The sequence below is a fragment of the Colletes latitarsis genome, chromosome 11, assembly GCF_051014445.1.
Source record: "Colletes latitarsis isolate SP2378_abdomen chromosome 11, iyColLati1, whole genome shotgun sequence".
Taxonomy (NCBI): domain Eukaryota; kingdom Metazoa; phylum Arthropoda; class Insecta; order Hymenoptera; family Colletidae; genus Colletes; species Colletes latitarsis.
The window spans coordinates 28,322,191-28,347,154 of record NC_135144.1 but is presented as its reverse complement, the minus strand read 5'-3'; the positions used below and the strand labels follow the sequence as shown (position 1 = coordinate 28,347,154).

Here is a 24,964-nt window from a genome sequence, read left to right as displayed (position 1 = left end):
TCGTCGAAAAATTTGTCCACCTATTCGATTTTTTCTCTCGAAACTGGTTAGGATTTCGAGGGTATGTCTATTGACCAAAAATGATTGTAATTGACCCCTGCAACCGAAAATAATTTTTCCAGAAAGATTTGAAACTCTTTAATTTTGTCGAATAATTTGTTCACCTACTCGAATTTTTTTCTCGAAAATGATTAGGATTTCGAGGGTATGTCTATTGACCAAAAATGATTGTAATTGACCCCTGCAACCGAAAATAATTTTTCCAGAAAGATTTGAAACTCTTTAATTTTGTCGAATAATTTGTTCACCTACTCGAATTTTTTTCTCGAAAATGATTAGGATTTCGAGGGTATGTCTATTGACCAAAAATGATTGTAATTGACCCCTGCAACCGAAAATAATTTTTCCAGAAAGATTTGAAACTCTTTAATTTTGTCGAAAAATTTGTTCACCTACTCGAATTTTTTTCTCGAAAATGGTTAGGATTTCGAGGGTATGTCTATTGACCAAAAATGATTGTAATTGACCCCTGCAACCGAAAATAATTTTTCCAGAAAGATTTGAAACTCTTTAATTTTGTCGAAAAATTTGTTCACCTACTCGAATTTTTTTCTCGAAACTGGTTAGGATTTCGAGGGTATGTCCATCGACCAAAAATGATTGTAATTGACCCCTGCAACCGAAAATAATTTTTCCAGAAAGATTTGAAACTCTTTAATTTTGTCGAAAAATTTGTTCACCTACTCGAATTTTTTTCTCGAAACTGGTTAGGATTTCGAGGGTATGTCCATCGACCAAAAATGATTGTAATTGACCCCTACAACCGAAAATAATTTTTCCAAAACAATTTGAAATTTTTTGTTTTCGTCGAAAAATTTGTCCACCTATTCGATTTTTTCTCTCGAAACTCGTTAGGATTTCGAGGGTATGTCTATTGACCAAAAATGATTATAATTGACCACTGCAACCGAAAATAATTTTTCCAAAACAATTTGAAACTCTTTAATTTTGTCGAAAAATTTGTTCACCTACTCGAATTTTTTTCTCGAAAATGGTTAGGATTTCGAGGGTATGTCTATTGACCAAAAATGATTGTAATTGACCCCTGCAACCGAAAATAATTTTTCCAGAAAGATTTGAAACTCTTTAATTTTGTCGAAAAATTTGTTCACCTACTCGAATTTTTTTCTCGAAAATGGTTAGGATTTCGAGGCTATGTCTATTGACCAAAAATGATTGTAATTGACCCCTGCAACCGAAAATAATTTTTCCAGAATGATTTGAATTTTTTTTTTTCGCCCAAAAATTTCGACACCTACTAGAATTTCCCATTAAAATTTTTCCCAGGGGTGGCCGAACACCCTGTGTATTCCGAGCTCCGAAGGTCATCGATGATTTGTTTTAACGGGATAACATGTTTTTATTACTGGAATATCATAGTCGATAAAAATAAGACATTTAATCGTGCATACGATGGCGTTCGGATGACCTTTCGAGAAGTTATTCTTATAAAATTATAATTCGACGTTCAGAGGTAATTTAATTATCGTTTAACATAAATTGAATACTACTAGGGTGGTAATTAACTATTTTAATAATCACTCGAGTTGTTTTTCTTGAACAGAGATGGCCCACCGACAAGGCATACTACATAGCGAAGGAGCTTTTGATGACCGAACGAACGTACAAAAAGGACCTGGACGTAATAAACGTGGTACCTATTCATTTTTTTGTTAATAACTTGGATAATTTGTTCATGCGTAGAAAAGTGACTCGATAATGTGAAACGAGCACGTAACATTTTAGGTTGTGTAACGCAATAGTAGTAAAAAGGTCAGGAATGCGATAGTTTTCCCTTTGCTTGAATTTATAGCTCTTTCGTTCGATAGAGAAGTTGAGAAATTTTTGCGGTAATCGCATGTCCTATTTCTGCTCGACAGTGGTTCAGGGAGGAGGTATCTCGAGAGGCAGCGGAATTGGAGGGCGAAGCGGTGGTTTCGCTGATCGAGCTTTTAGCGGACGTCCATGGGCCTTGCCTTCAAGAAATGGAGGCGAGACTGGCTCGGTGGGAGAGCAACGCGCGACACAACATCGGTGATTTTCTTTACAACACCTTGCTGAACGTGCTACCGCTTTACGATCAATATCTGGAGAACCTAATACCTGTCCTCGAGAAAATGGAATATTACACGAGGACATCGCGACGCTTCGATCAACTCTGCCGGGATTTCGAGTCCCAGAAGCATTGTTATCTGCCGTTAACTTCATTCCTATTGAAACCGCTGCAACGATTATTGCACTACAACAGTATTATCGATAGTACGTAAATTTCTTCACGACACGGTAGTTTACGTAATACCCTTACGTATCCACACGCCCTTTATTACTGCTCCCGTGCTTTCAGGATTATTAGACCATTATCCGAAAGATCACACGGACTTCGAAGATTGTCTGGCAGCAAGAGATCGATTAGGAGAAACGTTGCTCGAAGGTCTTAGCATAATTAACCAGGCGGTAAATAAATCTGTAACGTTTAACAGGTTCCCAATACTATGTTAACACCTTCAGGACGAAATTGTCGACGAAATACTTTGTAACTTACAAATAAAATGTATTTGGACCATCCTTGAAGTTCGAAGAAACTCTGTTGAAATTTAATAGTTAATAGAGGAACTGTTGTGGTTATCTGCATTTGATGCTCTGTACATTTATGAGGCTCCAAAAGCTATATCAGGTCAGACATCAAGATTTAGTTCTCGAGATAGGCGTTTGCTTCCACTAAATAACGTCTCTTCTTGCAGAACTAGTTTTACAAGGTGTTAACATTCTATAAACTACCGTGTAAAATTTGTTCATCATATTCCCCGTTCTTAAATCTAGGAGAATTTGGTACAACTGTTCGAGATGCAGAGGGACATCAGCGGCTTCGACAACCTGGTCCAAGAGGGCCGTAAGTTCATTAGGCAAGGCTGTTTGCAAAAGTATAGCCGCAAAGGTTTTCAGCAGAGAATGTTTTTCCTGGTGAGTTTGCTCGTTCCATAGAATCCATCGTTTCGTCGTTCCCTCCATTGACTATTTTTTCAATTACTTCTCAGTTTTCGGACGTTTTACTATATACATTCCGTACTCAACAACCGACGCAATGTTTCCGCGTCCATGGTCAGCTGCCGTTAAAGGGGATGCGAATTCGGGATAGCGATAACAAAACTGGATCGGACTTCGCGTTTGTCATCGACGCCCAAGGAAATCAGTGAGTACGGAGTAAATTATTAGATCTAACGAGGTGTTAAAAGGACGGTATGTGCCGTTATTAAGAGGTCAATTGGCGGTGACGAGTTCTGCCGATGGTGAATGCTGGCCAGACGGATCAGTGGACATTTTGCTGGCGGGCAATTGACCGTTGAAACTTTCTCTCTTTTGTCGTCTCGTTGCGCGTATTCGTCGATCGAAACGTTTTTCAAAGCTCACGTTCCCGTTCCGTTTAATCAAAGTCACGTTCACGCAGGTCGTTGACAGTCGCGGCGATCAACGAGGAAGAAAAGGAGAGATGGCTAGAGGAGCTGCATATGGCTATAGCGCAAGCTGACGCGGATCCAAAAATGCCGTATTTGAATCTGCAGTCCTGCAGTAAGCGTTATCAATTTTATCGACATTATTGGCATTATCGATCGCATGTCAGCCTTGGTAGACGTCGAACGGAATTATTATTCGAGAAACGATAAAAGTTTTAGGCTCGGCCGACGAGGTGGGCGACGGCGTCGGATTAGATGGAGACAGAGGAAGTTGCGGAGGTGCCAAAGCTTCTCAGCGAAGTAACACGGCTGTGCACGTCTGTTGGCATCGAAACACTAGTATCAGCTACAGCGATCAATTGCGAGCATTTCAAGTACGTATACTGTATAGCAAGAGAACATCGTCTTGTCAGAGGCATACTTTATGGTATCTTGCGATATCGTGTTTATAACTACCGTATTCGAACGAATCTTTGCTTATCGTAAGGTTTACGCCGTTTCAGAACCAACTCAGTGGATTTCTGTTACGGAAATTCAAGAACAGTAACGGTTGGCAAAAGCTCTGGGTAGTTTTCACAAATTTCTGCCTGTTCTTTTACAAATCACACCAGGACGATTTCCCGTTGGCTAGTTTGCCGTTGTTGGGTTACACGGTCACCACGCCGTCGGAAAAGGATGGGATCAGCAAGGACTTTGTGTTCAAACTCCAGTTTAAGAATCACATTTACTTTTTTCGCGCAGAAAGTGACTACACCTTCGGAAGGTGAGGACGATTAAATTCAAAGGTTCCTTATCCATTTAGGAGACGTTGCAACGCTAATAATAACATTATAAATTGTACAGGTGGATCGAAGTGATTCGGAGCGCGACGCAACAGAACCGCGTGTCGGTTAATTTTAATGGAAAGGAAGGATATTAACGAGTACAGTATAGTATTAAATCGATTAATCTCAACGTCATCGGGGACGACCCGGTTTAAGAGTTAAACGTAATGAAACGTTGCGGCCTTACTCGAGGACTGAAATCAAATTTTTGTTACGATCAAAATCTGTAAACGACAATCAAATGGAAATTATTATATCGAGAGAAAAATGTCAAGACTGTTGTTGCTCGTAAAATGTTCGATATTGCGAAACCTTCCAATCGCGGAGGGAAGCATTTACCTTGTGCTCGTTTCTGAGATCGGTTGTACGAAGAAATTTCGACGCATCAAAACAAATAGAAACCGTTATCGCGTTTTCCTTGCACTCTGATGATTGACGCGTGCACGATAATACGTGGTTACAAGGGGTGATATAATTGGTATGTATATAGAATTAGTTAGATCTAAGCGTAACTCGCATTTGTTTAAAATTAATATGAATCTGATAAACGAGCTTAAGCGTGTTCGCGTCTTGATAAGGATTCGTTGTCTCCCGTTAAAACGGCAAAGCCGCGAGAATATCGATGGCGGGGAAATGAGATATTTAACGTGAACCTTGGACCAATTTTCTAAATGAGATTTCTTTATAGATCCACGTCTTAGAGGAAAAGACAATAATTTCGTTAGCGTAGTAACGTTTTTTCTCGTTATTAAATTAATAATTAACAATTAAATACATACGTTTATATATATATATATAGATTTTATTATCAGTAAGAATTTTATAATTTTACGATTCGTCTTTGTTACGTACTATACCGCGGCTCTTTCGAAGCAATACAGGATTCTATCGGCAGTGACTGGCTACCGCGAATTTACTACGCGAACGATGTTAATTCCACGATACGTGTAAACGTCTGTTGTAACGAATGGATGTATTTATGGCGAGAGAATCTACGTAATAATCTAAACTCAAACACACACTCACACACACACCATACGTACAAACGCATGCACACACATACACATCGTAACGTAAACAGCTTATCGAAGCGAAAAAGAGAAACAGTCAGCGTAACTTAATGGTTATCTGTTTTTTAGTTACTACAATTGTTTTGTTATAATATAGAATTTAATTAATATATGTAGACATATCCGTGTATATATACACACATACAAAAAGAAAGAAAAAAAGAAAAAAAACAAATAAGAGAGAAGAATTAGTTTTATACTCGAAAATCTTACTCACGAACGAGCGTCGGACGCGTTGTGTTCATTCAGGTTACTTTTACGGGGGCGTGTCATCTCCATTGAGCGTTCGCAGCTTCTACAACGTGCACGCGTCTACCGCCGTTCGAAAATATTGCCAAACTCGTACGTTTATCTCAAAAGTATTGTACCGTTTCTCGATTATAAAACTGCGTTTCACAATGTAAACTCGAAGCATACGTTGTTATATAATATTATGTATCGATATTTCGCAATAAACGTACATCAATACTTTCAGCATTCTGTTCCAACTGATGAAGTCGATGAAGTCTGATTGGTCGAATCGTCTTGAGATTCGATCAACGAGTAACAATGAATGTCGCTTTGTATTTTGACGCAATTGGTGTTTTACCATGATCTAGAGATTACAAAGATTTAATTTATCCCCTAGCTGTTCCACACCAGGAGGTAATTGCATCTCAGAATATTTTCTCTAGAGACTTTTCTCGTTGGTTAGAGTCCCATATTGTTTCAACAACTTGACCACGGACTAATCCCGAATCAGCGAATGACTATCGCTCCGTTGCATACAAATGCGTATCGGTAATTAGTAAATCACGATTAAAAAGAAAACCTTGATAATTGCTTTTAACCTTCGCGGCGTGGTATAAACGCGTGTATGCCTTCCACATGAATTCTTTCGGTATTAGTCGTGAGAACGAAGCTCGTGCACGGTAATTTATTCAAAGCCTTTTTTAGATCCGAAGAGTTTCTGCTAATGAGTTTTAATATCTCGTGCTTCGTAGATATGCGTGCATACAAATCGACTTTGTTTCATTTTCTGCATAATTTTATAACAACAATAAGCAAAAAATGTATTTAAAAAAAGCCTACGGTCTGTACTTCTATAATTTTTTTTCTATTTTTAATTGCCCGATGAAAACGAAGCTGGGAATACCCATAATAGAATCGCGGCGATCACGGGTGATATCCATTAATCGTTTCCTCGATATCACCGTAAGTGATCGACGACGGATAATTCTGTTCGTATTAAATACCATAAACGAAGCCGGTCAAACGAGTATTTAATGCAAATATCCTTATACCGAGAGATAATCGAGGAAACCAATTGTTGTAATTCGTGTTTAATTGAAAATGATAATAATCGTGATCTTTCGGTGATCGTAAACAGAACCGAGTTTAAGTATTTTATTGCTTGGGGGACAGCAATGAAACACGACGTCTTATCGCTAATTACTATTATTATTATTATTATATGCCGTTATCATGCACACAGATACAGTGTACATACATTGTCGTATAAAGAATAATTTCATAATGGCAAAGTACAGCAGCTTTAAACCTAACCTCAAAGTTATTACATAAACATCAAAAGTTAAAAATAGGACAAACAAGATAACACAAGAAAATAGATCAAGATAAAAGTATGAGAAAGAAAGATTTAAATAAAAGGTAGCAAGTTTAGAAATTATGAATTGTAGAGAGAAGGAAATTTTAATAATGAAAAGATAGGAAAGTGAGGGTATTTAGGGGACGGTGAAGTTGAGAGGCAACAAAAGTACAATAGACCAATATTTACTTCGTAATAGATATACAGATATGGACGTTTAAACATGGTTAAAATTATTTTACAAATAATGTACGTAATTCGTAGTTTAGGCTCGTGAAAACTTTGTCAACCTTTTGAAGAATGCCCCCTTAAATAAACAGCCCTAACATCCCTTTTGCTTTAACCTTGTTACCATACTGATCGTGAATTCCGACCGTTAGGAGTCGACAAAATTCGCGAAGCGGAATATTGTATAATGTTAATCGTGATTGTATAAAGTCGATAGAATGTTATTCGATTCAGGTCAATGTCTAAGAGACAAATCGCGAGGGGTTATCAACGATTTTCCGTTTACGCGTATTAGCTTTTACCCGAAGCGCAATTGGGAGTACGGTTGTTCGTTCGACAGAGAATTGATCGTGGCAGCGATTTATGATTCGAGGATGCTCCCGGTTACGCAACACGGCTCGTCTTATCGATCTTCAAAATTTTTTGCGTCACGGGGATCGACCAACGAAACGACTATTGAAAAACGCAACGGTGCACGCGAAATTTCCAGTGACGCAACTGCCGGGCGATCAGGTCGGTTTTACCAATTGTTATCTTTCGGTTCTCTGTATTTCCATCGGGAGATCCCCTATTCTACGAGGAATTGTTGACGAAACATTGTATCGCGACCCTTGATTTTTCAAAAAAGTATTTTTATCAAAACCCTTATTCGACATAACACGATTAAAAGCGAGGTTAAGAGAATCGATGTCTTGTAACCTAACCTTAGATTTAAACTTAAAAATATGAAACTGAAAGGTTAGAACGAGCTACATGTTTCGAAGAAGCGTAGGATTTTAAGGAAGTTATTGAAAAAACTGAAAGACGAGTGAGTTATAAACGTCGAGACTCGTACTTCGATTAACGCATAGAGGCAATTATGAAAAAAAGTCTACGATACTAAAATATGCGGGAGAGTAAGGAGTTGCGTAGTTTCAAGGATTACGAGTTGAGGAATATTATTATTATTATTATAACGTCTTTATTACATAAATAAAGAAAGCGTACGCATTATGCCCTATCCGTGAGTTAGGTTTATAAGTCTAGAGGAGATACATCAACCACATTTCGGTCCGAGGACTAGTTTGCACTTTGATATCATAGGTCCTAGGTGTGTAATTGTTTTACAATAGTCAATAAATTTTTATCACCAACGCTAATCAATATGCCGTCATATCCCAGCAAACAGGATTAAAAAGAACATAATAATTTCCAGTGAAATATGCTAAAAGATACATGTATTTATAAAGTAAGCAACATTTAATAGATTAGGCTTCACTCGATATGTCTGGTTTTGGGTTAGGTTAGATCATTGAATCTGGTCCTCTCATTGTGGCGCATTTAATGAACATATGTATTTACTTCATTGTTTCTCTTTTTGTATTTTGTTTTATTTGTATAAATAAAGATGTAAAACAAAATAAAAATTAGGAATGATTATACGAAGCACTGGTGGATGAAGAACTCGGTGGCACGTTCATAGAAGATAAGAGTGTGAATTAGATGGATGAATTTCTAGGAATAATAAACAATCAATTATCACTAATATTTCTCAAAAGACACCTGTTAATTGAAATTGATATGCATAAAACCGTGATAGAAATAGTGTTAATAATTATGTTCTGCGAATAGTCTTCCATCACCACTTCCCTGGGTCGTCCTTTAAATAGTCCCTAGATAGTTCCCTAGATGTTACAAAGCAGAGATGCATAAAAATTTATTCGAATAATAGATAACGAATAAAACTAATGTATAGCAATTCATTCGCGACTTTAAGTTGTTTATTATGAAATATTTAATTCTATAATTAGAACATAAATTTTTACTCCACGAGTATCGGATAAACAGTTTGTAAAATTGTTATCTATAAAAGAATTTAGGCATCTTTGATACGGAATTAGAACAACAAAAGTGTTGGCTCAGGACTAGGTACCTTTTTTTCTTAAAATTAACGATTTGAAAGGAATAATTGAGAAACCATCGAGGAACGAGAAGATGACAATGTCCAAGGCCAAAGTCGATCATCGAGTTCAACGACGTCTAAATTGCTAGTGGCGATCTGTTCGCGGGAGAGGCTCTAACAAGAGATTTTCGAGGATCCGTCGATCGAACGAGATGGATGTCCGTCATCGGTTACCTTAGCCTTGGCCAACGTGCGTTTTTTTGCCCCCGATGTCGTTTCGCGCTTGGATCTGCGTTCGAAGAAGCGGCGGCGATTTCAGGAAGAATCGCGGGAAAACAGAGTGGGAGGGACGATATAAAGATGAGCGGCTCGCGAACCAACGGATTAGAAGAAACATTTTCTCGATATCATGTTGCGGTATCGGACAATCGGGCTGTGTGCCCTGGTGGCCCTTTCCTGCGTACACGCGCAAGGTATTTATATTTTCATCTCTTTTAAGCAAGTTTTACGGTCTCGAAGACCAAATTTTAAGTCCCTTTCCGGAATATTTTTTTATATTACTTTTACAATACATATTAATTATTTTTTTCAATTGAAAACAATGATAGTTAAATTTTCTTCGTATCCTAATCTCTTAAGGGTGAAGCAATCCTTTATAACAGAGGCATCCATTTTATTTATGTCAATATGTAATTCCTACATTATTTTAGATATCGATAAATATTTTCTATATATCTGATAGTCTGTAGTTTTAGGAACTAGTGTTTTTAATATCATACTGAGAACCAAATATTACAAATTTTATCTTTGCTACTGTGAAAATCCTAGTACTCTATCATTCGCGATTTCTTGGTGCTGCAGTGCCTCGATGGGTGTCTTTGATCTCTGATCCAAGATAACCGTTCAAAAGACTACTTGAATAAAAATTATATCGATCATAAATATTTTGTAACGACAGTTGATCGACGACTTGATACTTATTTTAATCGTTTATTAATTCGAACGAGTAGTAATTCTCTTACTGCAGAAAGTATAAAGTCGAACAAACAGAACCCATACTTTACAGTAGTGCCCGGCTATATGCAAAAATTTTTCGCTTCGAACGATCAGTAGCTATGAAATTAACCTTTTACAATATAGGGTTGGGCTGGTTGACTTGAATCAACTATCTGACAACTGTTTCATCAGTATTTATAATTCAGTCCAGATTAAATCGATCTGTATTTGTATTTTCCAACCCCATATAGGATCTTTAGTCCTAATTTTTCCTATATAGTTTAGCATTAATGTACCACTTACTACAGGTATATTATCGATCGTCTCGGTTCATGTTTGTTTTCTCTTTTCCGCGTGTTTCCCAATTCTAATCTGACGTAATGCAGGTTACTCGTAACTCAGGTTATACGATGCATTAAAGCACTATTTTTCAATCTATGGGTAGCGATAGGATTTGTAATATTTTTTAACGTCTGCATTAAAAATGTTACCGTGTCCTTCGAATGAAGAGCACTTTACTAAAAAATCACGTTTTTTCTGTCCATCGGTTAATTTGATGAATTTTTGTTTAGATGCAGAGACAAGGGCGAAACGTTACGCGCACCTTGACCATCTTGGTCAACTAGGAGCTGGATTAGAAAGATTAGCGGGTGGATTGGGAGGTGGATTAGGAGGCGGATTCGGTGGAGGATTCGGTGGAGGTGGCGGTGGCGGAGGTGGAGGTGGCGGAGGCGGTGGATACGGTGGAGGTGGAGGTTATGGTGGCGGTAGCGGTGGTGGATTTGGCGGCGGAAAAGGAGGTGGAGGTGGACTTGGAGGCGGCCTAGGTGGTGGCCTCGGTGGTGGAGGCGGACTTGGTGGAGGCGGTGGACTTGGTGGAGGCGGTGGACTTGGCGGAGGTGGTGGACTTGGTGGAGGTGGTGGACACGGAGGTGGTGCCGGCGGTGCTGGAGGACACGGAGGTGGTGCTGGCGGTGCTGGAGGACACGGAGGTGGCGCTGGTGGTGCTGGAGGACACGGAAGCGGTTGTGGCTCCGGAGGTTGTGGTGGTTCCGGCACAGGAGGTGGTGCTGGAGGATATGGAGGTTCCGGCGCAGGAGGTGGCGCTGGAGGATATGGAGGTTCCGGCGCAGGAGGTGGCGCTGGAGGATATGGTGGATCTGGCGCTGGAGGCGGATCCGGTGGATATGGTGGCTCAGGTGCTGGAGGCGGATCCGGTGGATATGGTGGCTCAGGAGCTGGTGGTTACGGAGGATCAGGAGGTGCTGGAGGTTACGGAGGCGGCTCTGGGGCTGGAGGTGGAAGCGGCGCTGGCGGAGGTCGCGGTGGCGGCTGCGGTGCCGGAGGTTGTGGAGGTGAGCTTCGTGCTGTACAGAGTTCTAAAAATTATCTTTGATAAGGGAATATTGGGAACTGTGAAATGATCTATTTCCAAGTGGAAATGTTCTTACATGTAGTAGTATCATCGAACGTTATAATTATATTAAAATTATGTCAAAGTAGCTAGTCACTTCTATTAAAATGAATTCTTAAATAGCAAAGGGTTAATATAGTCAGAAACATTAAACAAGAAATTTTACAACTTCATCTTTCTGCATTCATTAGGATCAACCGGAGTAACTAAAACTGGCGGTTATGGTGGTGCCGGTGGTTATGGTGGTGGTGCAGGAGCAGGCGGTGGTGCAGGCGGTGGTGCAGGTGGTGGACGCGGTGGAGCTGGTGGATACGGTGGCGCAGGTGGTTATGGAGGCGCTGGTGGTGGAGCAGGTGGTTATGGAGGCTCTGGTGGCGGAGCAGGAGCAGGAGGTGGCGCTGGACATGGTGGTGGAGCAGGCGGTGGACGCGGTGGTGGAGCAGGCGGATACGGTGGTGCTGGTGGTGGAGCAGGCGGTTATGGCGGCGCTGGTGGTGGTGCAGGCGGTTATGGAGGCGCTGGTGGTGGAGCAGGAGCAGGAGGTGGCGCTGGACATGGTGGTGGAGCAGGCGGCGGCGCTGGACGCGGTGGTGGAGCGGGTGGATACGGTGGTGCAGGAGGTGGAGCGGGTGGATACGGTGGTGCAGGCGGTGGAGCGGGTGGATACGGTGGTGCAGGCGGTGGAGCCGGTGGATACGGTGGCGCAGGAGGTGGTGGAGCCGGTGGATACGGTGGCGCAGGAGGTGGTGGAGCCGGTGGATACGGTGGAGGTGGATCTGGTGGATCGGGAGGTAACTGTCCTGGAGGATGCAAAGGCGGATATGGAGGCTCCAACGCTCATGCTAGTGCTAGCGCAACCGCCAATGCTGTTGCCGGTGGGAGCGCTAGTGCATCCGCCAATGCGAATGCAAACGCTGGCTATGGAGGCTTCGGTGGTTTCGGTGGTCCCGGTGCTCCCGGACACGGTGTAGAGTAGGTTGACAACTATTATATTTACGCTTGAAAGGAAAGCTAGAGATGTACGAAACTTAGAAATTCAATAGCACAAAAATTAATAGCGTTAAGTACGTGTGATCCTCTAACTATGGCAGTTAGTTTGTTAATCCAACTCTGCGCAAACTAATTTCCGGAGCTTAGAGAGTTCATAATTCAACGTATACATCTGTGTGTTTGTAAATAGAGTATAATTTGTAAAGTACGAATTCTAAGCTATTTCTCTCTTACGCTCACCATCGGTACCGCTAATTATAAGAGCGATTCATTAAACGACACAATAACTAATCAGACAACTATTATTTAATTATTAGCATCTTCTCTCGTATGGGCGACGTCGAAGAAGGAGCGGAGAAGAGCGGTACCGTGGATGGCGCTAAGGGTGTCTACAGCAACAGTGCAGCTAACATCGATTCGTCCGGGAAGGGCACGTACAAAGTATCGGCGGGCAAGATAAAGTAAATGGTGTCCTCCAGAAAATATTAGAATTGCAAATCAGTGATCATATAAAATCGGTTTCCTTTAAATTGGAAAAACGAAACTTCATCGATGATCTACTATAGATTTATGTGATTTTATGTGATTATGGCGATAAAATATTTGCAAGCTTCGACACAAAACAAACAGAAATTTGTCGATTTCATGAGTAACATTAGCACGCGACTGTCGCGTGACGAAAATCCATCACTGCGTACGAACAACTTCACAGTATGCAAATTGTACAGTTTCAATAAACAATTGTTTTATTCATACGTGTAAAAGACGATTTTATAAATGAGAGTTGTATATATCCTCTGTACCGATCCGATCGTTTCGTGCACATCCTATTACATCCTTTCGCGATGCGTTTTTATTAAAATAATAATCTAGAGTAATTTAGAAGCGATCGTTGGAGAAAAGAAACTAGTGTTATTCCAACAATTACGACCAATCTCATGTCACAACGGTCCATGTGTTTGTTAGGAACGTATAGTTATGTTCCATTACAACATTACGTTTTTTTATTGGGGGAGGGACAACTTGGACAATGTTTAGAAAGTATTGTCGCAATATCTTAGGTCATTTTCTTTCAACATCGTTATATTTGTACGATTTGTGGATAAGTACAGTCAGCTTTTGCGAGGCTATTGGCTGCATTAACGACGCGTCCAACTATGTATATCCAGTTGTCATGAATAATTCATCAGCGTATGTGTAGATTATGTAGACAGCTATTTTTGGAGTTCGCTGGTGATATAAGTGGTATATTTACATCCATTAAACGACCAGACGACTGTGTTTGTGTTTCCCTGCGAAAAATACAAGTGCAAACTCAATTTCGGCAAGAGACAACTATTTGTCATGAATATTTTGGTTCCTTAATCCGTGAAAAGGATTCGTCTTTGTCATGAAATGCTTATAAAATAATAATAAAATTGCAATAATAGTCTGGATAACGTAATGAGTGTAGGGTTCAGGTCTGTTAAAACAATTAACAATCTATTAATAAAGTAAATAGAATCTCAATTTAATTATTAAAATCTTAATGACATAATTTGTTACATTAGATTTGAACGTAAATAATTGTCTTGAATTATTACTTAAATTATACTATCTTCTATCATGGCAATTTTCTTGTTACTTTTCCGTTAAAAAGAGTAATTAAATAGTGTACACGTTTGATTGTATCGTTAATTAGTTTCTTATTTATTAGAAACACTTGAGATCCGTTCGGTATCATGAACGATTCATCGCTTATGTCACTATTCATTATCTATCGGACATCAGACGATAGCAATCTTTGCATAATAATCGTACAATCGTGTTGCGGAATCGGCATTAATTCTTCAATAATTGTCGGCGTAAGCATACAGGATTCTGGGTACAAAAAAAAGATACAAACGAGTCTTCTTATACGAGATTGTATCGCAAAAAACGAACGAAGTAAAATAAATTACAAAATAAAGGAAAAGACAAAGCGAAATAAAGCTAATCTCATAAGCAGTTTCGTGTATAATTTAAATATAATTTTTCTTTTTTGTGGCAGGTTATTCTTCTCTTCATCCTCGGTTCTCGTCGACTATCCTTTCACAGCGTGTGGTCCTGCGCCTGCCCAGCCTGAAACGAGAATTTTTACATCAGAAGACAACCAAGGATTAAAAGAAACAGTTAATATTTACTTCTGGAAATGTTATCTATACTTGTTTTTTTATTTCATAAATTAAGAATCACCAGAAACAAATTTTAAAGACAATTTTTAATCTGGCAGTACAGATAATCGTATTTCTCATAAATTATATAATTCGTTCCGGGTTTGGAATTTCAAAATAAAAGTATTAAAATTACTTGGCGTTTCGTAGGTGTTTTAATGACGGAGCCATCAATAAGGCTGACTCAACAAATTTCGCCTTAGTCGTAATTAACACTGATGGCCTCATATTTCACACAGAACATCTCGATACAACGAAAGTTTTCAAATCGAATAAGTTCTATGTATAATTGACGTTATTTAATATTTTTTTATGAGTACAATTGCATGGGATTGTTTTGACCGTTTTCAAATTAATATTGCAGTTGTTCGAAACTTACTGCCTGCGCTGCTGCTGGCGTAAGCGGATGCTCCGCTGGAGGACCAGGAACCACTTCCGGCTTGACTTGCCGCGCCACTGGAGGCCCAATTTCCGCCATTCCCCTCTCCGAAATTTGGATTTGGCCCTGCAACGCGAGAATCTGTTCAATCCGAGATCAAATCGAATTATTATTTCTTACAAAGTAAATATTAAAGTCAATTTTTAATAGTTTAGAGGCATCCAGTATCTTACAAATTATCTCTTCTCCAGCAGTTAATAACACGTTTGGTACAAAGAGTAATATAATTGCATTTATTCCCGGATCTGCTGGCTAACCTCATTTATCACACATATCTAGCAGATCCTGCCTCAGATTATTAATCGTTTGAACAATATTCAATTACACGATAGTTTAAAAATACATAATTTGTTTGAAAAGATTGTTCAATCGATTATCTAATAGCAAGACTCGTCTTAGACAGGATCTGCTAGATAAGACTATGCAACATATCCGAGACAAAACGAAGTATTATAATAGTCCTTGTGTCACGGTTATTAGCATTAATAATTTTTATCGAAGCGGATAATTAATCTCCAACGCGATTGAAAATTGAATGCTCGGTACAAGACCTAACGAAACTAAAATCGACGAAATTAGAATCGTAGAAAGCTCTTGACTTAAAGAGGTTGGGAGTCATCGAGGTCAAACTAACTCTATGCTTTTATTTTTTTTTTAATTTCCTGATTGCTTCGAGAAGTACGTAACTAAATTATCATTTGTGTTATTATTAATTGACTACGATGGCTGGAAGATTCGAATTGAACGATAACGTGTTACGTTCAGACAAATACGCCGCTCGAGCAACATTACGGGGTTACAGGGTTACGCAACGTCGGGCACGTTAAGAGAGCGGAAGCTGCTCGATGGGATCGACGATTGCCATTAATTAACAGCGCCCCCGTCTCACTGATTTATGTTTTATTGTGAGAAAGACTTCGTCATCCATCAACCGCCGTCGCGTTGGATCCTCTCCGTTCGACATCGAACCTTGAAACGCGTTCCCATCGCGTGGGAATCTACAGTCATTCAATCATATTAATCTCGATCTAAGGTCTTCGTCCTTTAACCTTTTCCGATCCGTGCGCGTACTTTCCGTTCCACATCCGTGAAAGCTAGAATATCGAAGCGTATTTCGCGAACCACGGATCTTTTAATTCGTACTGCAAGTTATTGGGAAAGGTCAGGTTTTGTCCCTCTCGCAAGTGCTCGACTGACCCTTCCGTTCCTATATAACCCGCTATTCGCGCTAGAATGAATTGGATGGAAGCTGAACTTACCTCCCAAGCCAAACGAGGCAGCCTTCGAGTCAGCGAAACTGGAGGCATGAGCGCTGCTGAAGGCGCCAGAAAACGCTCCACCGAAGGAGCCGCCGTTTTCGTGTCCAGGTAAGTTTCCAAAACCGTCCAAACCAATTCCAACGCCACCTCCGCTTCCGCTACCACGATGTGTTCCTAACGGTTTCTTCACTCCCCCAGGACCTCCGCCGCCGTTACCAGATTCAGGACCTGAACCAGGATAGTGACCGAAGGTACCTGCTGCAGAACCTGCTCCAACACCGAATGGATTCCCACTCGATGGTTGGCCCGCTCCACCTCCAACGATGCTGTTTGGGGGCTGTGTCTGAAAACCTGGTCCTCCAGTCTTTGGACCACCTGTGCCCCCGATATCGCCACGCGTGGGTCCTGATCCTGGTCCAAAGAACGGATTGTCTTTACCCACGGGTTTCGTCGATCCCTCTCCAAACGGAGAGTTTCCGTTCTGAGGGACGTGACTTCCGGAACTGGCGCCGCTCCATGCACCAGCTCCAGCTCCTACGCCAACTGCAGGTCCTCCTCCGAAGAAGGGGTTCCCAACACCAATTGGCTTGCTGGTAGTTGCTGTAGGGTACGAGCCACCTGACGAACGAGGTCCAAATGGATTTGAGTGTTAAATTCAGGAAAGTTGTTTGCAGTAAGTATATGGATGATTAATTACCACTACTAGGAGGCGACACTTTTCCAGTCAAAAAGGGATTCCATTCATACGTTCCAGGCCCTCCGGGAATTTTATTCACGTTGTCCGGTTTGCCACCGGGCGATGGACCCGATCCAGGCGGACAACTGCCATAAGTGCAGCCAGGTGCGTTGGATGGTCGAATGGCTTCACCAGGAGGGAACACTGCTTGCGAAGATTGCGAGAAATCGTCGGGCCCTTCGCCTGCCGGTCCAGAGAGCTTTTCGATGTTAGGAATATTGTTTTCATCGCAAGGTTTGCCGCCCGGAGAGTTACTCTGACTGCATCCGCTTCCGCAACCCTGACCACTACCTGTTAACGACAACGTATTACGAGCATGTTGTTAAGGTAGACAACATAATACTACTACGAATAATAGAGACACACCTGTACAACCGCTCGTACCGCTTCCAGGTTGTACGCCTAACGGGCTTTGGTTCGTTGGTCCGTTTATTCCTGAACCGGGCCAGCCAGGGCTACCTCCAGGAGTGCCTGCGTGAGGTCCATTTGGATAGGGAGATTTCGTCGTTCCAGCTCCACCATAAGGTCCTGGTTGGAAAGGAGACTTCGTGGGTGCTGTATTTGCATGAGGACCTGGTTGGTAAGGAGGCTTTGCAGTTCCAGCTCCGCCATAAGGACTTGTTTGGAAAGGAGATTTTGTGGTTCCAGCACCGCCATAAGGACTTGGCTGGAAAGGAGACTTCGTAGGTCCTGCATCTTCATGAGGACCTGGTTGGTAAGCAGGTTTAGTGGTTCCAGCGCCGCCATGAGGACCAGGTTGATATGGTCTAGTCGGTTCAGACGGTCCAGTTCCGAAGGGAGATTTCGTCGTTCCAGGTCCTCCATGAGGACCAGTGTTACCGTGAGGCTTGCTTCCAGCCGGAGTTCCCGGAGCAGGATTCACGTTTATGTAAAAGATTTTACTGTCTCCGTCGGGTTTACTTTGACCACCGGGTGGGTGTCCATTTCCAGCGCCTGGCTTGTTGGGAGATGCTCCTGGCGCGGATGGACTGCTGCCAGGGCTAGGTTTTCCATTTCCAGGGTAAGGACCGTTTGGTGAAGTGCCAGGCCCTGAACCGCCCGGGCCTCCTTTCACGCCCGGAGCTCCACTCCCAGGTCCATAAGGTCCAGGCTTCTGACCACCATAAGGTCCATTTGGAGAACCTGGTGTTCCTGCGTTTCCAAACGGAGAATTGCTAGATGGAGCATTTGGCGAGTACGAGGGACTGGAGCCTGGTGCTCCACTTCCTGGTGTTCCAGGTGGGTGCCCTGCACCGCTCGGACCTCCTTTCACTCCCGGAGCTCCGCTGCTAGGTCCATAAGGTCCAGGCTTCTGACCACCATAAGGACCATTTGGCGAGTACGAGGGACTGGAGCCAGGTGACCCACTTCCTGGTGTTCCAGGAGGGTGCCTACTTCCAGGACTTGGTCCACTCACACCAGCGTGAGCACCAGCACTTGTGCTTACGCCTGTAAACGGTCCATATGGTGTTTGAGATCCACCTGGACTCCCTGGACTACCCGGACTGCCTGGATATCCTGATCCTCCTGGACTTCCAAGAGAACCACCGATAGGTGATCCACTTCCTGGATGTCCTGGATGTCCAGCAGATGGCCCATACGGAGATCCACCAGGTGTAGCTCCACAATTACCGTAAGGACCACTGGTACATCCTGGACTTCCTGGACTTCCCGGACTGGCTGGATATCCTGGACCTCCTGGACTTCCAGGAGAGCCCACATTAGGCGATCCACTTCCCGGATGACCAGTAAATGGCCCATTCTTCACGGGAGATCCACCAGGTGCAGCTCCACCACAATTTCCATACGGACCACCAGTACATCCTGGACTTCCTGGACCTCCTGGACTTCCAGAACTTCCCGGACTGCTTGGATAGCCTCCTTGACTTCCTGGTCTACCTGGACCTCCCGGACTTCCCGGACTGCCTGGATATCCTGGACCTCCTGGGCTGCCTGGACTTCCAGGTGTACCACCGTAAGGCGAACTGCTTCCTGGATGACCAGCGAATGGTTCATTCTTCACTGGAAATCCACCAGGTGCAGACCCATCACAATTTCCATAACGACCACCGGTACATCCTGGACTTCCTGGACTGCCTGGTCCTTCTTGATCTCCCGGACTTCCCGAACTACCCGGATATTTTGGACCTCCTGGAGCACCGGGACCACCTGAACTTCCTGGACTTCCTGGTTTGCCTGGGTATCCTGGACCTCCTGGACTGCCTAAACTTCCTGGTGTTCCACCGTAAGGCGATCCGCTTCCCGGATGACCACCAAATGGTCCACCCTTCACTGGAGATCCACCAGGTGCAGCTCCACCACAATTTCCATACGGACCACCAGTACATCCTGGACTTCCTGGACCTCCTGGACTTCCTGGACCTCCTGGACTTCCCGAACTTCCTGGTCTGCTTGGATATCCTGGGCCTCCATGACTTCCTGGACTTCCTGGACTTCCTGGTCTACCTGGACCTCCTGGACTTCCCGGGCTGCCTGGATATCCTGGACCTCCTGGACTGCCTGGACTTCCAGGTGTACCACCATAAGGTGAACCGCTTTCTGGATGACCAGCAAATGGTCCATTCTTCACTGGAGATCCACCAGGTGCAGACCCATCACAATTTCCATAGCGACCACCGGTACATCCTGGACTTCCTGAACTACCCGGATATTTTGGACCTTCTGGAGCACCGGGACCACCTGAACTTCCTGGACTTCCTGGTTTGCCTGGGTATCCTGGACCTCCTGGACTGCCTGAACTTCCTGGTATTCCACCGTAAGGCGATCCGCTTCCCGGATGGCCCCCAAATGGTCCACCCGTCACTGGAGATCCACCAGGTGTAGCTCCACCACAATTTCCATACGGGCTACCAGTACATCCTGGACTTCCTGGACCTCCTGGTTTTCCTGAGCTTCCCGGACTGCCTGGATATCCCGGCCCGCCTTGACCTCCTGGACTTCCAGAACTACCTGGATATGCTGGGCCCCCTGGGTGCCCATCTGAACCATTTGGGCTTTCAGGTGATCCACTTCCCGGATAACCAGCCGGTCCATTCTTCACGGGAGATCCACCAGGTGCAGTTCCACAATTACCATAAGGACCACCGGTACATCCTGGACTTCCTGGACTGCCTGGTCCTTGACCTCCTGGAGCACCTGGAGCACCCGGACTTCCTGGTGTTCCACCGTAAGGCGATCCGCTTCCCGGATGACCAGCAAATGGTCCACTCTTCACGGGAGATCCACCAGGTGCAGTTCCACAATTACCATAAGGACCACCGGTACATCCTGGACTTCCTGGACTGCCTGGTCCTTGACCTCCTGGAGCACCTGGAGCACCCGGACTTCCTGGTGTTCCACCGTAAGGCGATCCGCTTCCCGGATGACCAGCAAATGGTCCACTCTTCACAGGAGATCCACCAGGTGCAGCTCCACCACAATTTCCATAAGGACCACCGGTACATCCTGGACTGCCTGGACCTCCTGGACTTCCAGAACTTCCCGGACTGCCTGGATATCCTGGCCCTCCTTGACTTCCTGGACTTCCCGGTTTGCCTGGATATCCTGGACCGCCACCGGATGTAGGTCCACAGTTACCGTAAGGACCACATCCAGGCGTAGGACTTGATCCCTGAGGGCCGTAGCCTCCCGTAGGACTGGTTGAATAGTTTGGAGATCCTTGTTTCTGAACATTGCCCGCATTGGGGCTACCGAACGGCACTGGTCCTTGCTTTACTGGACCAACACCACTTGAGTCTATGAAACAAATTCATTTTTCATAAATTAATGTATGCGGTGGAAGAAACTTCTCAGAATAATTCCTAGTGTAATTACCATTTTAAAGAGCTCGTAAAAATTCTGGCTCACCTTGACCGCATCCGGAGCCTGGTGAATTATTGCCAGAACATCCGGAGCCTGTTTCAGGCCCCTTGTTCCATCCTGGCTGATTCGTTACACCCGGTTTGCCTGCATTGGGGCCTGTAGAACCTTGCGGTCCAGTTCCAAAAGTTCCAGCCGGACCTCCAGGTCCTTGATTCCAAGGTTTGGAACCAGCTCCAGGCTGTTGACCATGTTGTTGACCTGATGGTTTGTTCCATGGAGATCCCGACGATGGGCTTCCACTTCCTCCTGGGCCTCCTTTGACTGGTGCTCCCCCCACACCTGGTGCTCCACCTACTCCCGGTGCTCCCAATTTCTGCACATTTGGTTTTTTTCCACGCCCGTGATGGTGTTCCGGCCTGTATTGGCCATCGTCGCCATCGTCGCATTCGTCTTCATTCCTCTCCTCCGGCTCTTCTTCCTCTTCCTCCGTTTCCCAATATTCGTCATCCTCCCATTTGCATTTCGAGCAACCGCTACCTCGACCACCCTTCACTCCAGTATGCCCGGACGAACTGTCATGGCCGCCGTTCGGCTGGTTGCCGAATCCGGTGTTGTCGTAGCTGCGGATTCCTTTGTGCCCCTCGTGGCCACCGTCGATTCCGGGAAAATTCCCAACGAACGCGTTCGCGTTGCTCAACGCGGACACGCTTGCTCCTGACCCTGCATACGCATTCGCTGACGCCGACGCGGAAGCACCGCCTGTTTAAGGAATTCTGGTTTATTCATTCAGCGACATTTTTATAGAGTTTCTCGAAATATGTGCAATTCGAGACAAGAAGATCCTAGGATCTAGTAAACCTGTCAACGTGGTCTTATATTTTTGTAATCAACGCAATGCATTCTTGATAGATGATTAAAAAATAACACATGTTTCCCCGATCAGTTAAATAAAACATGAGCGTTGGTACACTCGATGGACAAGAACATAAGTCATCTGTGGAGCCAGCTGCAACGCTGACGAGACGTCGGAATTTCTTCCTTAAAAGACTCGATTCGTACCCGGAAGCTTCGAACAGTAGTCGAGTTGTGAAAACTTAAACAATCTCAACTAGAAACTGCGACAGTCCCTTGATAGATCTAATAAGGATGGTGGTTGCATCTCCGTCATATTTCGATATGCAATATTACAATTTCTGTCATCTATTGTACAGGGTAATCGGCATGTATAGGGCAAAAATTTAGTGGGAGATTCTAAGGGCTAAAATAAAACGAAAATCAAGAATAGTAATTTGTTAATTGAGGCTTCGTTTAAAAGTTATTAACGTTTAAATTTCCCTGGTTCTTACTCTTACTTACTGACGTATCAACAGCCTTACAGTTTTGTGAACGAGAACTACTATCACGCGTACACAGCTGTTCGCAGGTTGCCGCTCTACAGGCGCTTCTTTAAACGTTAATAACTTTTAAACGAAGCTTCAATTAACAAATTACTATTCTTGATTTTCGTCTTATTTTGACCCCTAGAATCTTCCTAGAATAATAATAATAATAATACATACTGTACGCTAGACCTCCACTTCCACCAAATACCCCGTGCGGTTCTGTAAACAAGAAACACCATAATGAAAGTCTAATCAAAGCTATAATAATGACGAAAATATTCTAAAAAACAAAATGGAAGAAGCTGTAAAAAAACACACTTTCTCTCGAATGCAAAGCGTAAAAAATTCTCTATATTTCCCATTCACTTTTTTCGTACATCACCACGTTCACACTCGCGAGCGTTTTGTAATCGACGAAACAAAGTAATTCGAGTTACCTGAGCCAACAATGGCCGCCGCCGCGATCAGGCCGAGGATCGACGCGCTGATCGTCATCCCTTCGTTTTTTAATCTGTCCGGCGCGATCGACTCGTTCGTAGCTCGTCGCGAGCCTCGTACGATTGCAAAGCGAGTCCTGGTTAAATACTTGTATTTATAAAGATACCCCCGGCGGTGAAAGGATCCGCGATCGTCGCAGTTTCGCGAATACGAGCGCTCGCGCGCGCCTCGACGTGGGTGGCGATGAATTGTTTAACTCTTTCAGAGGCTGGTTTCAGCCGGAGATCTTTGCAGAGGCTACGTCATCCGGTTTCAGGAGTTTCCCCGGGAGGATCGATTCCCCGCACGTTTCGTCCGCGCGAGGAGGCGGGAGAGGATCATGCAAATTGGAGCGTAGCCCTGCCTCGCATCCTTCGAATTTACGACGCCGCGACAGGATTGTTTGCCGCGACAGGCAACGACATTCCTCTCGGATGATCTTGCCATCGCGTTTGGAGCACGATCGATCGCGGGATTAGCTTGTTTGTTCGCGATAGCGCGCCAATGGATGCTCGTTCGGAAGATATACCACTGATCACTTAATTGCTCCCCTAAGCTCGCGTACATGCACACCAGCTTCCGTTTACTTACGCACAAATTGTATTTTAATTCCTATACAGGGTGCTCGGCCACCCCTGGGAAAAATTTTAATGGGAGATTCTAGAGGACACAATAAGACGAAACAATTAAATTAAAAAATTTCAAATCGCTTTGGAAAAATTATTTTCGGTTGCGGGGGTCAATTACAATCATTTTTTATGAATGCACATATCCCTGGAATCCTACCCTCCTTCGAGAAAAAAATTCGGCTAGGTGGTGTTTCTCGGCGAAAAAAAAATTTATCAAATCGTTCTAAAAAAATTATTTTTGATTGCAGGGATCAATTATAATAATTTTTGGTCAATAGACATACCCTCGAAATCCTAATCATTTTCGAGAAAAAAATTCCTTACCGAAAATATAATTTCTGGCCAGAAATGCCTGCCCGAATTTTCATGCGAGTCTTTAAAACGTCATAACTTCTGAACAGATTGGACGATTTTAATGTTTAAAAAAGCAAACTACGCGTATTTTGATGGAGAATATTTACAAATCGCAAAAATATTCGAAAAGTTGGTCCTTGACCCCGCAAAATGAGAAAAACCTCATAACAATGGTCCAATTTTCAAACAGTCATAACTCCTATAATTGTGAATATATTTCAATGAAACTTTTTTCTGAAGTAGAGCTCATGGGTACTTACAGAAAAGTATTAGACAACTTTTCTGTAGGACGTCACCCGAAATTATTAAAAATCAAAAACGAATTTTTAAGGAAAATCGACAGGGGTGCCTAAATTTTTCGGCGAAATTGAAAAGCTTCAAATCGTTCTGGAAAAATTATTTTCGGTTGCGGGGGTCAATTATAATCATTTTCGGTGAATAGACATACTCCCGAAATCCTACCCAGTTTGGAGAAAAAAATTCAGTATTGGCGGAACTTTAAACGTTAGTAACTTCTTAACGAAGCCTTCATCAACAAATTGGTATTCTCGATTTTCGTCTTATTTTGGCCTCTAGAATCCCAGATTAAAATTTTTCCCATGGGTGCCCTGTATTGTTCTAAGAAGCTTGTAAACATGCTAGATTATTAAAGAGAAAAGGGAACCCAAACCTAACCTAGACCTAACCTAGATCTTTAAAAGAGCCTCTAAGATTTATTGCTGGACCACTTTTCGTGGAATTATAATAACGTTTATCAGTTTCGCTAGAAATACTGATATTACGATAAATGTTTCCCAAAGAAAACATTATAAGTAATATCATCATAAATAAATCTTCCAATGCTAGTTAAGGCACATCGTCAAGGCATGTCTGAAAACTGGACACGAAAAAAGCGCCATTGAATTTTGCTAGCAACGGCGCGAGTCGAGTTTCGGGCATTGGTGGGGAACTTTTTGTTGAATTATTCAGAACTTCGAAAAACTTGTAGCTCGAAATTGAGGAGAAGTAGGAATGGAATTTTTGGCGTTCGATATTTATTTTGCAAAGAAGTGGAAAAATTTTGCACCGTCGACATTGTGTGAATCTACGTTCGTATGTGTATATCTACAATTTTACTTATGAATGGTGATGTGGAATTATCCTAGAATCGCATAGACGCATATTCAATTG

General features: G+C 43.0%; 3 protein-coding genes across 48 annotated transcripts in view; 2 read left to right on the top strand and 1 right to left on the bottom strand.

Annotated features, from left to right (window-relative positions):
• The window catches only part of LOC143348580 (FERM, ARHGEF and pleckstrin domain-containing protein 1), a 43,043-nt gene extending 37,487 nt beyond the window's left edge, over positions 1–5,556 (top strand). For 2 of the 3 annotated variants that reach the window (XM_076779002.1, XM_076779003.1), the window contains exons 13-21: positions 1,625–1,714; positions 1,941–2,319; positions 2,405–2,514; positions 2,881–3,021; positions 3,096–3,250; positions 3,506–3,627; positions 3,726–3,886; positions 4,016–4,275; positions 4,356–5,556. In XM_076779002.1, the coding sequence (XP_076635117.1) occupies positions 1,625–1,714; positions 1,941–2,319; positions 2,405–2,514; positions 2,881–3,021; positions 3,096–3,250; positions 3,506–3,627; positions 3,726–3,886; positions 4,016–4,275; positions 4,356–4,431 (1,494 nt within the window). In that variant the 3' untranslated portion in view covers positions 4,432–5,556. The remainder of the gene's footprint in view (positions 1–1,624; positions 1,715–1,940; positions 2,320–2,404; positions 2,515–2,880; positions 3,022–3,095; positions 3,251–3,505; positions 3,628–3,725; positions 3,887–4,015; positions 4,276–4,355) is intronic. The other variant, XM_076779004.1, reaches the window with a different exon arrangement.
• A 5,100-nt stretch (positions 5,557–10,656) lies between these two features.
• On the top strand, positions 10,657–13,268 carry LOC143348446 (uncharacterized). The gene is made up of 3 exons (XM_076778645.1): positions 10,657–11,455; positions 11,706–12,486; positions 12,822–13,268. The coding sequence occupies exons 1-3, from the start codon at positions 10,657–10,659 to the stop codon at positions 12,967–12,969; spliced, it is 1,728 nt and encodes a 575-aa protein (XP_076634760.1). The 3' UTR covers positions 12,970–13,268.
• Positions 13,269–14,392: 1,124 nt separating this feature from the next.
• LOC143348575 (uncharacterized) overlaps positions 14,393–24,964 on the bottom strand; it is a 115,065-nt gene continuing 104,493 nt past the window's right edge. Inside the window, exons 1-11 of one of the 44 annotated variants that reach the window (XM_076778984.1) lie at positions 22,772–22,913; positions 22,512–22,553; positions 20,998–21,711; positions 20,296–20,886; positions 19,639–20,253; positions 19,495–19,557; positions 17,497–19,233; positions 17,092–17,421; positions 16,395–17,012; positions 15,076–15,201; positions 14,393–14,604 (exon numbers count right to left, since the gene is read on the bottom strand). In XM_076778984.1, the coding sequence (XP_076635099.1) occupies positions 14,567–14,604; positions 15,076–15,201; positions 16,395–17,012; positions 17,092–17,421; positions 17,497–19,233; positions 19,495–19,557; positions 19,639–20,253; positions 20,296–20,886; positions 20,998–21,711; positions 22,512–22,553; positions 22,772–22,829 (4,932 nt within the window). In that variant the 5' untranslated portion in view covers positions 22,830–22,913 and the 3' untranslated portion in view covers positions 14,393–14,566. The other 43 variants (XM_076778973.1, XM_076778971.1, XM_076778975.1 and 40 more) reach the window with 43 other exon arrangements.

Bases quoted from the DNA above. Each gene is read 5' to 3' on its own strand.
- LOC143348446 (XM_076778645.1), top strand. From the start codon at position 10,657: ATGAATTTTTGTTTAGATGCAGAGACAAGGGCGAAACGTTACGCGCAC. The intron at 11,456-11,705 runs GTGAGCTTCGTG...TGCATTCATTAG, and splicing joins CGGTGCCGGAGGTTGTGGAG to GATCAACCGGAGTAACTAAA. The intron at 12,487-12,821 runs GTAGGTTGACAA...TTTAATTATTAG, and splicing joins GCTCCCGGACACGGTGTAGA to CATCTTCTCTCGTATGGGCG.